This window comes from Lycium barbarum, chromosome 10 (assembly GCF_019175385.1).
Source record: "Lycium barbarum isolate Lr01 chromosome 10, ASM1917538v2, whole genome shotgun sequence".
In the NCBI taxonomy this organism is placed as follows: Eukaryota; Viridiplantae; Streptophyta; class Magnoliopsida; order Solanales; family Solanaceae; genus Lycium; species Lycium barbarum.
Genome location: NC_083346.1, coordinates 8,378,323 through 8,395,271, shown reverse-complemented (window position 1 = coordinate 8,395,271; position 16,949 = coordinate 8,378,323). Strand labels below are relative to the sequence as shown.

The window sequence follows — 16,949 nt, the reverse complement described above, 5'->3', positions numbered from 1 at the left end:
AATAGTAAGAATGCCATCCTTTTTAAATTAATTTACGGGGTGAGTTGGAACATCATTTCCTGATTTTTTTAAAGGGAATTACACCTTTAAAAAATGCAAAAAAAAAAAATAGATAATTGCCTCTGTGAGTGTGGCAGTTCAGTTGTTGTCTTTGTAGGTACCTAGGCCGCTGTTTCCTTTACCCCTATGTCTTTTGCAGGCTTTGCAATGCTGTTGTAAAAGGACTTGATATCTGGATGTCTGTTTTAGGCTTTATGAGTCCTGCCTGCAAAGTAAACCAAGTGACAAACTGGACATAAACTTGTTTAGAGTTGGACTGGCATCGTATCTAGAGGATGTTGATGTGGAGCCCATAAATTTGAGTGCCACCTAAGCTAGTATGGTGCAGTGAATCTGGGAGTTATATTTTCCTGTAAATTTGTAATTAAAGGTCATGGGCTGAGTAGTTTGTTAGCTAATAATTATTGAGAACTTGAGATCATGTATGCAAAATATGGCACCACTAGTGAATTTGAACTACTGCTTATTCTAGGAATTTTTAGGAGAGTTTTGAAACTGTAGAAGTGGGTTAATTTGAACTGTTTGTATAGAGTTGTAGATATGGTCAGTTGACATTAAACTTGATAACTGCCCTGTAAATTTGCCATTAAAGCTTGAGGGGTAAATTCGTTGGTTATTGGTTAATTTACAGTCAAGATCATGTATGCAAGATGTGGCACAGTTGTCTAAAATTCCCCTTCTTGCTGGTTTATTGGGTCGTTTAATGTAGTTTTGAACTGTTCAAGTCGTTTAGAATTGAAGGTATGGTCTATGTACGACTAAAATAGAGTCGTTCATTAACAATTTGACAGACAGAGAGTTGGGTGTTTTACAGAATTGAAGGTATGATGAAAAAAGAGGAACTTATCCCTTTTAACAATCAATATTATTTCATCCAAAAAAAAAAATCAATATTAATGATTACTATAGATACGGCTTTATCATACCCTTAAAGATCAATTCGATTCATCCTCTTGATCTGATAAGGTGTTTCTTCAATAGATTAATCAACTATGCCTCAATTTCAAACAAACTTCTTTATTTTTCTAAAACTTTTATTCATGGTGATGGAAATCGTCCACTATGTTATTGTTTTTCTTGTAGGAAATTTTTTTGGTTTAGTATTCTTGATTAATCTGCGTATATCATTTCACATACTTCTGCATTCAAAAGCATGTGCTTTAGTAATTATCAATTTTTATCTATATTATCAACCTCAAAGATTCCGAGTCTTGAAATATATTTTTTGCAGCTACTTGGTGAAAACATCTCTGATAAAGATGGTCTAGAGTATGATGGAGATAAGATTTGGCCATTTCAGAGTTTTGTTGAGCAACTCATCCTTGATATGTTTGATCCTTGTAAGCAACTTCTATTATCCTGTTGCTCTTAATTCATTTCATGGGTTTCTTCTAAGATATTTGTTTCTTATTCTTCTTCAGTATGGGAGGTTCGTCATGGCAGTGTCATGGCTATGAGAGAGATCTTAACTCATCAAGGTGCTAACGCAGGAGTTATTATTCCAGACTTGAGATGTGATAGTGCATTAAATATTAAAATAAAAGAGAGGGTAGACAAGAATACTGTCAAAAGGGAGAGGCCAATTGATCTGAGGGTAGACGACAATACTGTTAAAAGGGAGAGGCCAATTGATCTGAATATGCATGTCACGCCCCGAACCATGGCCTGGACGTAACACGGCACTCGGTGCCTGACTGCATGTGACCGAGCGAACCACATGGCTTGCTGAATCATCATGATACATAACATAAGCGGAATATAACGTGAATGCATGATGAGCCTTTATAAAACATGGTAAGTCATAATACTTAATAAAATACTTGTTTAAACATGAGTGAGCCAAAATGGCTATACGACTCCAAATTTCTGACATGACATAACTGACTTGTCTAGTCTATGAAACCTCTATCATGAGTCTGACTGGAAAACATACTTACTGGGACAAGGCCCCCAGCGTACCTTCAGATGCATAACTAAGCATAAAACAAAAGTTGACTAAACCCCGAATGAGATGGGGCTCACCAATAAGCTGATACGAATGCTGTCTTACTGAGCAGATGTGTCGTCCTGTATATCAGTACCTGCATCGTGAAATGCAGGCCCCCGGGCAATAAAAAGGGGACGTCAGCACATTGAATGTACTGGTATGTAAAACAACTGAAAGAAATAACATGGGACATGGAATAACATGATAAGAACTGAAACTGAAAACCTGGACATGAACATGAGTGCATACATATATATATAAAACATGGTAAAAATATCAAGTAGGGAGAGCAATAACTTATAACCGATCCATGGTCTGGTGCTTGCGTCCCGCCAGCAGAACACTCAGTCCTTGCCAGGGAACATGAGATTTAATAAAATATGAAAGGATCCAGTCATTATGAGAGATCGTCCGGGACATGGGTGGAGCGATCCTCATCCTACGGTGGCTACGTAGTTTCAGGCTATCTGAAGCCCTCCTCGGTAATTAATGCAACTCCCAAAACATGAACATGTAAAATAGTGGCACTTGCTGCCCATGGTATATCATGAATCGTAACTTGCTTGTACATAGTATTCATGATCATAACTTGCTTGTACATGGTTTTCATGAATCATAACTTGCTTGTACATGGTTTTCATGAATCATAACTTGCTTGTACATGGTTTTCATAAATCATAACTTGTAAATATAGTTTCATAAGATAACTTGTCATAGTCTTGCAAAACATGTTTTTGATGCATGAGTAATAACAATAGTTCATAATCATATATATATACTTGACTTGAAAACATGCTTGTAACTTGCTGGATGAAATCATAAAGTTTCATATAAACATAATGAGAACACATGAGGAAGAATTCATGATTCATGGATTTAGCTAAGATTCCTAATATCCGTAATGGAAGATTAGGAATACAATAACGAACATAGATACAAAATTCATGTACATACATACATAATTACGGGCTACCAATATGTTGGGTTTAATGCCCTAGGATTTGAACTTCATATATTTTACGAAGCGAATCATGGGGAAGAACGTAGAGATTCCCACATGTGGATGGAAGTTCTACATACCTTAACTTTCCGTTTTTGAGCGTATCACAATGTCCTTCAACCCCTTCAACTTCAATCTATAGCAATACAAGTCATAGGGATCCTATATTAGCAACAATATCCATGTTTTGTTCATCTAAGCATTTTATCAAACACTTAGTGGGCATGAAGCTCTATAACCCTCATTAATGGTGTTTTCTTCACCCAATCTCCATTCTTTTACTTCTAGCTAATGCTAAAATCTCAATTAGATGTAATTAACATCATTCTTCATCACCCATATGAATACAACAATCCCAAATCAACAATTCAACAACTCTAGCATAGTTCATATAATTCTCTTCATCCAACCCAAATATTATTCTCCCAAGAATTCATCAATTCACAACTATAAATGATTAGGGATAAAAACATTACCTTTTTGAAGTCCAATCCTCTTGAATTCGGGTTCTAGGGTTTCCACATCCAACAAAAATGTTCCAATCCTAACTCTATGGATTAGAAGAGTTTTACTCAAGTTAGAAAGGGATTAGGGACTTAAATTCAACTTAGAATCATGATAAAAACTTACCTTGGAAGATCTTGAGGTTTGGGATTTGTTGTCTCTGAGTTTAGAGAGAATTTTCGTGAATGGGGTGTTGGGGAAATAAACCCCAACCCCAAATATAACAAGAAAACGCGTAAACCCGACTTTTGACCCGAAAACGTACTTAACGGACCAAACGACGGTTCAAACGACGAACCGTCGATCAGATCGACGGAGCGTCGATATGCTCCGTCGAATTGGTCAAATTTCCAGTGAACAATGCACAATCGACGGTTCAAAGGACGAACCGTCGATCAGATCGACGAACCGTCGATCAGATCGACGAAACGTCGATCTTCCCGTCGAAGTCACCTATTTTCCAGCGAAGACAGGCTTCAGTAAAACGGGCATAACTCTTTGCAAAGATGTCCGTTTGACCTCCATAATATACCGTTGGAAAGCTATTTCAAAGGACTACAACTTTAATCAAGGATGTTTTCCCAAATTCCAAATTAATAATGGGGTTATAATCGTTGGAAGTATGACCTTCTATAAACTCTCTTGCAAACATGTTCCGTAGAGTGGTTTTCAACTTTGCTTTGCCCAAAGACATTTCTTATGACTTAATTGGTTTTCAAAACACTTCCTATAATCCTCATATTGGTTCCATTATATTATCATCTTATGAGTCAAACTTTCGTCCGAAGTTACGAGGTGTTACAATATCTCCCCCTTGGGATCATTCGTCCTCGAATGATAACCATTCGGGATTCTACAAAAATTTCGCTAGAGTTTCCCCTGTAATAAGGCACTACCAACCTGTCACAAAAACCCATAATATCATTGCCTCACAGGGCTACATCACAATAGCATTATAAATTGGCCACACACGACCAAAAACATGAAAAGAAAGCTTCCATACCTCAAAATCTTGGTGCTTCATCATAAATCTCTTCTGTAGCCTGAAACAAGTGCGGGTACATGGATTTCATATCCTCCTCAGCTTCCTATGTAACTTTCTCAACCCTCTGAGTCTTCCACAGGACTTTCACTGAGGCTACTTCCTTAGTCCTCAACTTGCGAATCTGACGGTCAAGAATGGCTATGGGGATCTCCTCATACGTCAAACTATCCTTAACTGTTTTAGTATCAGTAGGAACAACCAACGACGGGTCTCCTACACACTTCCTCATCATAAATACATGAAAAACTGGGTGTACAGCAGCTAAATCTCGTGGCAACTCAAGTTCATAAGCTACTAGAATGATCCTTCGCAGAATTCTATAAGGTCCAATATATCTGGGGTTGAGTTTGCCTTTCTTGCCAAATCTCATGACACCCTTCATGGGTGAGACTTTAAGGAACACCCAATCATCTACTGAAAATTTTAAGTCCCTTTTGTCTCACATCTGTGTAAGACTTCTGGTGACTTTGAGCCGTTTTCAAACGCTCCTGTATTAACTTAACTTTCTCCATAGCCTGGTAAACCAAATCTAATCTTAACAACTCTGCTTCACCAACTTCGAACCAACCAATTGGTGATCTACACCTTTGCTCAAAAAGGGTTTCAAACAGTGTCATCCCAATACTAGCATGGTAGTTATTTTTGTAAGTAAACTCAATAAGAGGCAGGTGGTCATCCCAATTACCATTAAAATCAAGGACACATGATTACTGAACTGAATGAATACATGACTACTAAACTACTGAGATACTAAATTGAATGTCTATTAAACTAACTGAAGACTGCTGACTGAATATTGAGCTAACTTAATGCTGGATTAGCTGAATACTGAGCTGGCATGAATACGTGAGTACTGGACTGATACCTGAGTACTAAGCTGACATAAATATCTGAGTATTGAACTAACATGAATATCATAACATGAGATCTGAATAGCGTATCTGTCTGACCATTTGTCTGAGGATGAAAAGTTGTGCTAAGGTTCACCTCCGTACCCAAATCCTTTCTGAAAGGATTTTCAGAAGTTCGCTGTGAACTGAGCACCAAAATCTGAAATAATGGACACTAGGGTCCCATACAATCCGAAAATTTCATTAACATATGACTTGGTATAATATTCTTGTTCAATCTGTGGTCTTAACTGGCAAGAAGTGCGCTGACTTCGTAAGTCTGTCCACAATCACCGAAATTAAATCATGTCTCCTAGCTGAACGGGGTAGACCTAGAATGGTGAGCTTTTGACATAATTAGCTCTCTGATTCCATCTACATCTGGAACGCATAATCTGCCTCGGTATCTCAAAGTACCATTATCTCCCCCTTGTTCAAAAGCTAAGGCTTTCTATTCGTGAATCCCCTCTTTCATCTGCAGCAAGCAGGAATCACCAAACTGCTTCTCTCTAACTTCGATGACTAAGGAGGAATAAGTCATGTTCTGAGCAATAACTCCACCCACTTCGGAGTTTGAAAGTCGAATTCCTAGCTTGGAGAAATAGTGAAATTCTTTCACCTTAGTTCTCTTGTCTGCCTAAATCATGAGTTGTACTTCCCATACTTGATTTTTTTTTTTTTTTTTTTTTTTTTGAGATTCTTCCTAAAATACTCATAGTACGGTTGTACGCTAAGTCTTTTGCGAGCACCTTAAAGATTAGAGTCTTGTGCAATGGCACTACCCTTATGACACATAACTGGGTATGATCTTATAGCTTTTCTGTGATCGCCTAATCGATAGTAATTGAACTTGACACGATTCGTTCGACGATCATTCTACTCACTTCGGGTTTCCTCTAAGATGAGGCATATTCCTTATGGAGACTGTCTCATTATACCAACTTAACTTAACTGAGGTTCTTCATATCTCATACTAACCATTCAGGTCTTCCATTATCTCGCTGGACTTACTAGCGATTTATGCATCTCCCCCTTAGACCAAGGCTAACATCTTATACTTATAAATTCTTCTCTTCTGATGGGATTGCAATTAACATTCCTTATCTTCTGTAATTTCTTTGTATTCTACAACACTGACGATTTTTTTTTTTTGACTCACATCTGAGCAATTTCTCATGGGGAAAAACTAAATTTACTTACATGAACGGGTTGCTACTGTATTCATAACTGGCATACTTCATCTTAACGACTTAACTCTGCTCACACTGTAAATATTAGGGCAACCCCTTTTTGACAACTCTTAAAGGCTATTCTTCTGTAGTTTGCTCTTTTACGGCTTAGCTGATTTCTTCTTCCACTAATCACTCAACTCTGAAATTAACTTAAGCCCTTGGTTTCTAACACACATTCGGATGTATCCGGACTGTCACCCACTCAAGGTGTTCATCTGAATAGGAAATCAAATTATATTTATCAAGGTCAGCCGTACTCGTAACTTAGTCAAATCTTATCATTACTGTTGACATGGCTTTTCCAGACATATTACGAACTTATATCTTATTCTCCTTCTATTTCTAGGAAACATTTGGCAGAGTTTCCTCTGTATTTCTTACTATCCCAAAACCTGCACACAGGAAATACCAACAATGCCTCACAAGGCCAGCATATATACATATATACCATATCATATCATATCATATCATATCATAGCCACACAGGGTTTCCAATTTCAACAACAGTATAAAAATGATGAACTTACCTCATATGTCCAACTCAAACTATACCTAATACACTTTCCTATTTGTTTTCCCTTTCAACCTTTAACTGTAGATGGAGTGGGTCCTGATGACCTTCGGTTGAAAACTGTCTACCACCATTTCCTTGAGATCCTCCATGATTTACCTTTTTCCTGTTGACTTAGCTCCTTTTCTAATTTCTCTGATATCCTCTCCCTGTTGTATTCCATTCCCCTTTCTCAAGAACATCATTATCATTCAACATACCATTCATTCCACTACACCCCTTCTCGGGCAACTTACATTGTATTCCACTTTCAATAGCACTTGAAGTCTCATTCGTTACCAGTAAGTACTGCACAATTGTACCCCCTATGGGTAAACATCCTTACTTGGACCTTGAGTTTTCTGTTCATCTCCTGCGCATTCGAAACGTATGTAATTCGAGAGGAAGAGAAGTTTCTTATTGCTCTAAGCTTCATGGCACGATCTAGAGTAGAAAGAAATGAGACAATCCTGAATGTCTTGGTGGTCAACTGTTTATATGTGTGGCGCGCACACACATATAAAAGTGACCCCACTGGACACGGTTTCATAGACTCCCTAAGACACTTGAACCTAGGCTCTGATACCAAGCTTTGTCACACCCCGAACCATGGCCTGGACGTAACACGGCACTCGGTGCCTGACTGCATGTGACCGAGCGAACCACATGGCTTGCTGAATCATCATGATACATAACATAAGCGGAATATAACGTGAATGCATGATGAGCCTTTATAAAACATGGTAAGTCATAATACTTAATAAAATACTTGTTTAAACATGAGTGAGCCAAAATGGCTATACGACTCCAAATTTCTGACATGACATAACTGACTTGTCTAGTCTATGAAACCTCTATCATGAGTCTGACTGGAAAACATACTTACTGGGACAAGGCCCCCAGCGTACCTTCAGATGCATAACTAAGCATAAAACAAAAGTTGACTAAACCCCGAATGAGATGGGGCTCACCAATAAGCTGATACGAATGCTGTCTTACTGAGCAGATGTGTCGTCCTGTATATCAGTACCTGCATCGTGAAATGCAGGCCCCCGGGCAATAAAAAGGGGACGTCAGCACATTGAATGTACTGGTATGTAAAACAACTGAAAGAAATAACATGGGACATGGAATAACATGATAAGAACTGAAACTGAAAACCTGGACATGAACATGAGTGCATACATATATATATAAAACATGGTAAAAATATCAAGTAGGGAGAGCAATAACTTATAACCGATCCATGGTCTGGTGCTTGCGTCCCGCCAGCAGAACACTCAGTCCTTGCCAGGGAACATGAGATTTAATAAAATATGAAAGGATCCAGTCATTATGAGAGATCGTCCGGGACATGGGTGGAGCGATCCTCATCCTACGGTGGCTACGTAGTTTCAGGCTATCTGAAGCCCTCCTCGGTAATTAATGCAACTCCCAAAACATGAACATGAAAATAGTGGCACTTGCTGCCCATGGTATATCATGAATCGTAACTTGCTTGTACATGGTATTCATGATCATAACTTGCTTGTACATGGTTTTCATGAATCATAACTTACTTGTACATGATTTTCATAAATCATAACTTGCTTGTACATGGTTTTCATAAATCATAACTGTAAGGACCCCACCGCCTGGGTCGCCCAGGACCGGTGAGTAGACCCCTTGCGGGCCCCCTCTATGACATGCATGCTTGACATACGCAGGTATTGTATGGACAGGAAATCACACCAGTTCGCTGCGCCCTACAGAGCTTCGAACCCGTGACCTCAAGCCTTTTGTTCTCCCAAAGGAGACGACTCTCACCAATTGAGCTGCAGCTCAACTGGTGTGATTTTCTGTCCATACAATACCTGAGTATGTCAAGCATGCATGTCATGGAGGGGGCCCGCAAGGGGTCTACTCACCGGTCCTGGGCGACCCAGGCGGTGGGGTCCTTACAAAAAAGGCGACTTGTGTTTGAGGATCCGCAGGTGTAACCCATGCATGCTGCGGGTTGCCCTCCATGACTTGCTCATGTACACTGCATTATTGTAGGCAGGAAATCACACCAGTTCGCTGCGTGCTGCAGCACTTCGAACCCGTGACCTCAAGCTCTTTGTCCCCCGAAGGAGCGCCTCTTACCAATTGACCTCAAGCTCTTTGTCCCCCGAACCATGGCCTGGACGTAACACGGCACTCGGTGCCTGACTGCATGTGACCGAGCGAACCACATGGCTTGCTGAATCATCATGATACATAACATATGCGGAATATAACGTGAATGCATAATGAGCCTTTATAAAAACATGGTAAGTCATAATACTTAATAAAATACTTGTTTAAGCATGAGTGAGCCAAAATGGCTATACGACTCCAAATGTCTGACATGACATAACTGACTTGTCTAGTCTATGAAACCTCTATCATGAGTCTAACTGGAAAACATACTTACTGGAACAAGGCCCCCAGCATACCTTTAGATGCATAATTAATCATAAAACAAAAGTTGACTAAACCCCGAATGAGATGGGGCTCACCAATAAGCTGATACGAATGTTGTCCTACGGAGCAGATGTGTCGTCCTGTATATCAGTACCTGCATCGTGAAATGCAGGCCCCCGAGCAATAAAATGGGACGTCAGCACATTGAATGTACTGGTATGTAAAGCAACCGAAAGAAACAACATGGGATATGGAAAAACATGATAAGAGCTGAAACTGAAAAACTTGGACATGAACATGAGTGCATACATATACATATAAAACATGGTAAAAATATCATAATTAGGGAGAGCAATAACTTATAACCGATCCATGGTCTGGTGCTTGCGTCCCGCCAGTAGAACACTCAGTCCTTGCCAGGGAACATGAGATTTAATAAAATATGAAAGGATCCAGTCATTATGAGAGATCGTCCGGGACATGGGTGGAGCGATCCTCATCCTACGGTGGCTACGTAGTTTCAGGCTATCTGAAGCCCTCCTCGGTAATTAATGCAACTCCCAAAACATGAACATGTAAAATAGTGGCACTTGCTGCCCATGGTATATCATGAATCGTAACTTGCTTGTACATAGTATTCATGATCATAACTTGCTTGTACATGGTTTTCATGAATCATAACTTGCTTGTACATGGTTTTCATGAATCATAACTTGCTTGTACATGGTTTTCATAAATCATAACTTGCTTGTACATGGTTTTCATAAATCGTAACTTGCTTGTACATGGTTTTCATAAATCATAACTTGCTTGTACATGGTTTTCATAAATCATAACTTGTAAATATAGTTTCATAAGATAACTTGTCATCGTCTTGCAAAACATGTTTTTGATGCATGAGTAATAACAATAGTTCATAATCATATATTTGTAATTGACTTGGAAACACGCTTGTAACTTGCAAACTAAAATCATTAAGTTTCATATGAACATAATGAGAACACATGAGGAAGAATTCATGATTTATGAATTCAGCTAGGATTCCTAATAACCGTAATGGAAGATTAGGAATACAACAACGAATATAGATACAAAATTCATGTACATAAATACTTAAATACGGGCTACCAATATGTTGGATTTAGTGCCCTAAGATTTGAACTTCATGGATATCAAGGAAACGAAGCATGGGGAAGAACATAGAGATTCCCTCATGTGGATGGAAGTTCTACATACCTTAGTTGCTCCAAAACTTGAATTAAAGACTTGGATTTTGAAAAAGATTTCCTAAATCTTGATTCTTGAATCTTGAGATGGGTTTTCTTGAAAACCCTAGATTAGGAATGATTATTTCTTGTTTAGATTACAAGGATATATGTTAGAATTGAGTTGGAATAATTGGAATGGACTTACCTTGGTGTTCTTGATGTTGGAGGAGAGTAGGAGGTCGTTCTAGGGTTTGAGGGAATGAAAAATAATGACTTGAACTGATATAAACGAACATATAATGTTTTGGAAAATGCAGTTTACGTCCAGCACTGTGCTGGCCGTATTTCAAGTTTACGGGCCGTAAACTGCAATACGGTCCGTATTCTGCCATATGGACTGCACTGTCTCTCTTTAGTAAAATGGCCATAACTCTTTGCACAGATGTCCGTTTGACCCCCGTAAGATACCGTTGGAAAGGTATTTCAATGCTCTACAACTTTCATCAAGGAAGTTTTCCCAAATTCCAAACACGTTTTGAAATACGGGCCGTAAAGTGAAATACGGTCCGTATTTAACCATATGACCTCAAAATGTCAAATTCCAGAATGTTCAGAAATTCTTGGTTTCAGTTTACGGGCACTGTTCATGGTCGTAAATTGAAATACGACCACTGTTCATGGGCGTAAACCACCATATCACAACTTAACGGAAAAATTTCAATTCCCACATTCTTTATCTGATGTTCTAAGTCTAGGATCGTGGTCAAAACTTTCATTAAAAGTACGGGGTGTTACAATATCTCCCCCTTGGGATCATTCGTCCTTGAATGATGGGTCATGGTTAAGGATATGGCTGGACATGGCTTGAATACATGAACATGAATGAAAGACGACATAAAATATAAGAGCTTGACATGGTTACGTGGGGGCATGATCATGGAACATAAGAACTGAATGGATGATTACATGGAAACATGGATACTAGAGCTTGAGACATGAAACATGAGCGATGGATACATGACATGAGCGTGAAACATGAGACATAACATGACATGGGGCATGAAAACTGACATGACATAGTTTTATGAAAACGTCAGTGCCTAAACATGAGACATGAATAGCGAATACATGAACTTGAACGTGAAACGTGAGGCATGAATACATAAGGGACATTATAACTCTTCTCCAAAATGTCATTGAGCCATCATTAATCCGATACTCGTGATTCTTGCCCGACATACAACATATACCTTGTTTTCCTTAACAACTTTCGTCTCCTACCACAAATGTCTTTGAAATCTCATTTAGAGTCATTACTTCTTACTCGTCAACATGTCGTACACGTAATACCCTTCGGGGGTCTATTCACAGTACGCTAACGGGGAAATTTCCAAGGTGTAACATTCTTCCCCCTTTTTTTTTTTTTGGAGAATTCGTCCTCGAATGTTAAACATTCGGGATTCTACAAAAATTTTGCCAGAGTTTCCCCTGTAATATGGCACTACCAACCTGTCACAACAACCCATAATATCATTGCCTCACAGGGCTACATCACAATAGCACTATCAATTGGCCACACCCGACCAAAAGCATGAAAAGAAAGCTTACATACCTCAAAATACTGGTGCTTCATCATAAATATCTTCTGCGGGCTGAAACAAGTACGGGTACATGGATTTCACATCCTTCTCGGTTTCCCATGTAGCTTCCTCAACTTTCTGACTCCCCCACAGGACTTTCACTGATGCTATTTCCTTAGTTCTCAACTTGCGAACTTGACGGTCAAGAATGGCTATGGGGATCTCCTCATAGGTGAGGTCATACTTAACTGTTATAGCATTAGCAAGAACAACCAACGATGGGTCTCCTATACACTTCCTCAACATGGATACATAAAACACTGTACAACAGCCAAATCTTGTGGCAACTCAAGTTCATAAGCTACTAGTCCGACCTTTCGTAGAATTCTGTAAGGTCCAATATATCTGGGATTGAGCTTCCCTTTCTTGCCAAATCTCATAACACCCTTCATAGGTGAGACTTTAAGGAACACCTAATCATCAACTGAAAATTCTAAGTTCCCTTCGCCTTACATCTGTATATGACTTCTGGTGACTCTGAGCCGTTTCAACGCTCCTGTATTAACTTGACTTTCTCCATATCCTGATAAACTAAAATCTGGTCCTAGCAACTCTGCTTTACCAACTTCGAACCAACCAATTGGTGATCTACACCTTTGCTCAAAAAGGGTTTCAAATGGTGCCATACCAATACTAGCATGATAATCTTCTTCTCCCCTTTTTTTTTTTTTTTTTTTTTTTTTGCAAACTCCATAAGAGACAGGTGGTCATCCCAATTACCATTGAAATAAAGGACACATGGTTACTGAACTGAATGAATACAAGATTACTAAACTGCTGAGATACTAAACTGAATGTCTATTGTCCTGACTGAAGACTGGGCTGACTGAATACTGAGCTAATTAAATACTGGATTAGTTGAATACTGAGCTGACTGAATACTGGATTAGCTGAATACTGAGCTGACTGAATACTGGATTAGCTGAATACTGGAATGGCATGAATACGTGAGTACTGGACTGATATCTGAGTACTAAGTTGACATAAATATCTGAGTATTGAACTAACATGAATATCATAACATGAGATCTGAATAGCGTATCTGTCTGACCATTTATCTGAGGATGAAAAGTTGTGCTATGGTTCACCTCTGTACCCAATCCTTTCTGAAAGGATGTTTTTGAAGTTCGGTGTGAACTGAGCACCATAATCTAAAATAATGGACTCTAGGGTCCCATACAATCCAACAATTTCATTAACACATGACTTGGCATAATCTTATGTTCAATATGTGGTCTTAACTGGCAAGAAGTGCGCTGACTTCGTAAGTCTGTCCACAATCACCCAAATTAAATCATACCTCCTAGCTGAATGAGGTAGACCTGATACAAAGCCCATATTGATCATTTTCCGTTTCCAGACAGAAATATCATTATCCTGAACCAAGCCACCAGGCTTCTGGTGTTCGGCTTACACTTGCTGACAATTCTGACACTCAGCTACGAACTCTGCCACATTCTTCTTCGTATCATTCCACCAATAAATATCCTTAAGATCATGGTACATCTTAGTGGAACCTGGGTGGATGGAATACCTAGAGTTGTGAGCTTCTGACATGATTCGCTCTTTAAGCCCATCTACATCTAGAACGCGTAATCTGCCTCGATATCTCAAGGTACCATTATCTCCCCCTTGTTCAAAAGCTAAGGCTTTCTGTTCGTGAATCTCCTCTTTCATCTGCAGTAAGTAGGAATCACCAAACTGCTTCTCTCTAACTTCGATGACTAAGCAGGAATGCCATGTTCTGGGCAATAACTCCACCTACTTAAGAGTCTGAAAGTCAGATTTCTATCTTGGATAAGCAGTGAACTTCTTTCACCTTAGTTATCTTGTCTGCCTAAATCATGAACCATACTTCCCATACTTGATTTTTGATACTTCCTAAAATACTCATAGTACTGTTGTGCGCTAAGTCTATGACTAGCACCTTAAGGGTTAGAGTCTTGTGCAATGGCACTACCCTTTTGACACATAACTGGGCATGATCTTATAGATTTTCTGTGATCGCCTAATCGATAGTAATTGAACTTGATAATATTCGTTCGATGATCATTCTACTCAATTCAGGTTTCCTCTAAGACGAGGCATATTCCTTATGAAGACTATCTCATTATGCCAACTTAACTGAACTAAGGTTCTTCATATCTCATAATAACCATTCGGGTCTTCAATTATCTCGCTGGACTTACTGGTGATTTATGCATCTCCCCCTTAGACCAAGGCTAACATCTTATACTTACAAATTCTTCTCTTTTGATGGGATCCAATTAGCATTCCTTACCTTCTGCAATTCCTTCGTACTCTACAACACTTACCTTTTTTTTTTTTTACTCACATCTGAGCAATTTCTCATGGGGACAAAGAACTAAAGTTACTTACATGAACTGGTTGCTACTATATTCATAACTGACATACTCCATCTTAACGACTTAACTCTGCTCACACTTGTAAATCTTAGGAAAACCTCTTTTGACAACTCTTAAAGGCTATTCTTCTGTAGTTTGCTCTCTTACAGCTTTAGCTGATTTCTTCTTCCACTAATCACTCTATTCTGAACTTAACTTAATCCCTTGTTTCTAACACACATTCGGATGTATCTGAACTGTCACCCACTCAAGGTGTTCATCTGAATAGGAAATCAAATCATATTTCTCAAAGTCAGCCGTACTCGTAACTTAGTCAAATCTTACCATTCCTGTTGACATGACTTTTCCAGACATATTACGAACTTATATCTTATTCTCCTTCTATTTCTAGGAAAAATTTGACAGAGTTTCCTCTGTATTTCTTACTATCCCAAAAACCTGCACGCAGGAAATACCAACAATGCCTTACAAGGCCAACATGTAAACATATATATCATATCATATCATAGCATAGCCACACAGGGCTACCAATTTCAACAACAGTATAAAAATGATGAACTTACCTCATATCCAACTCAAACTGTACTTGTTAAACTTTCCTGTTTATTTTCCCTTTCAATCTTTAACTGCAGATAGAGTGGGTCTTGATGCCCTCCGGTAGAAAACTGTGTGCCACTACTTCCTTGAGATCCTTCATGATTTACGTTTCTTGCAGACTTAGCTCCTTTTCTAATTTCTCTAATATCCTCTCCCTGTGGTATCCCTTTCTCCTTTCTCAAGAACATCATTATCATTCAACATACCATTCATTCTACAACACCCCTTCTCGGGCATCATACATTGTATTCCACTTTCAATAGCACTTGAAGTCTCATTCGTTACCAGTAAGTACTGCACAATTGTACCCCCTATGGGTAAACATCCTTACTTGGACCTTGAATTACCTGTTCATCTCCTGCGCATTCGAAACGTACGTAATTCGAGAGGAAGAGAAGTTACTTATCGCTCTAAGCTTCATGGCACGATCTAGAGTAGAGAGAAATGAGACAATCCTGAATGTCTTGGTGGTCAACTGTTTATATGTATGGGGCCCTCACACATATAAAAGTGACCCCACTGGACACGGTTTCATAGACTCCCTAAAGACACTTGAACCTAGGCTCTGATACCAAGCTTTGTCACGCCCCGAACACTACAACACAAAGCATCTATTGCTACAGAATACGCTGTAGCTAAAGATGAAATTTTCCGTGGCTAAACACTTTAGCCACGTTTTTTTGTTCCGTAGCATTCGTAGCAAAATGTAGCGTAGCTAAAAGTTAGCTACAAACTTTACATGATCCGTGGCTAAGCACTTGTACTAATTGCTACGAGTTTTTTTGTGTTGTAGCTGCGAAGATAGAAAATTCCTGCCACGGAAAATATACTCATAGCAAGCAACTTTAATCTTTTGCCACGACGAACAAATTTTGTAGTTGTCTTCATACTGTAGCCACAAGGTATTTTATTGTAGCAAAAGATTTAATTTGTTTGCCACCAAACTCAAATTTGATGGCTATTTCTATAGCTTAGTTTCGTGGCAATAGCAGTCATATTTAGTTACGAACTAAACAATTCATAGCTATGAGTTAAAGTATTTGCCACAAATATTAGCATATTGTAGCTATGAAGCCGTACCTTTAGCTATGAAATAAATAGCATTATAGCTAAAAAAAACCTTCATTTGCTACGAAAATTGTAAATTTGTAGCAATGTTAGGAGTATATGTCTAGCTATAAACTCAAAAGTTCATAGCTAAAAGTGTATACTTTTTGTCACAAGAGACAAAATTGTAGCAAAAGATTTTTTTCATTTGCTACGGAAATAAAAATGTGCATCCATATTCTCATTTGTGTGGCAATTATATGTACGTTTAGCTACGAATCCAAAAATTTCATAGCTACTAATTGAAATATTTGCCACGACATTGTTAGCCAATATAATGTAGCTGAGAATTCATTTTCAACATGAAATTTATAGACAATATCGTAGCAATATGTCTTC

The 16,949-nt window shown here is 38.7% G+C and overlaps 1 protein-coding gene across 1 annotated transcript; it reads left to right on the top strand.

Annotated features, from left to right (window-relative positions):
- The first annotated feature begins 890 nt into the window (after nt 1–890).
- On the top strand, nt 891–15,542 carry LOC132612684 (TATA-binding protein-associated factor BTAF1-like). Its single transcript, XM_060326795.1, has 3 exons — nt 891–1,400; nt 1,482–1,701; nt 15,539–15,542. The coding sequence occupies exons 1-3, from the start codon at nt 1,214–1,216 to the stop codon at nt 15,540–15,542; spliced, it is 411 nt and encodes a 136-aa protein (XP_060182778.1). The 5' UTR covers nt 891–1,213.
- Nucleotides 15,543–16,949: the final 1,407 nt, after the last annotated feature.

What these genes read in the sequence shown, in the direction of transcription:
- LOC132612684 (XM_060326795.1), top strand. Translation starts at nt 1,214, where the DNA reads ATGTGCTTTAGTAATTATCAATTTTTATCTATATTATCAACCTCAAAG. An exon ending in CCTTGATATGTTTGATCCTT is followed by an intron (nt 1,401 to 1,481) that starts GTAAGCAACTTC and finishes ATTCTTCTTCAG; the next exon opens with TATGGGAGGTTCGTCATGGC.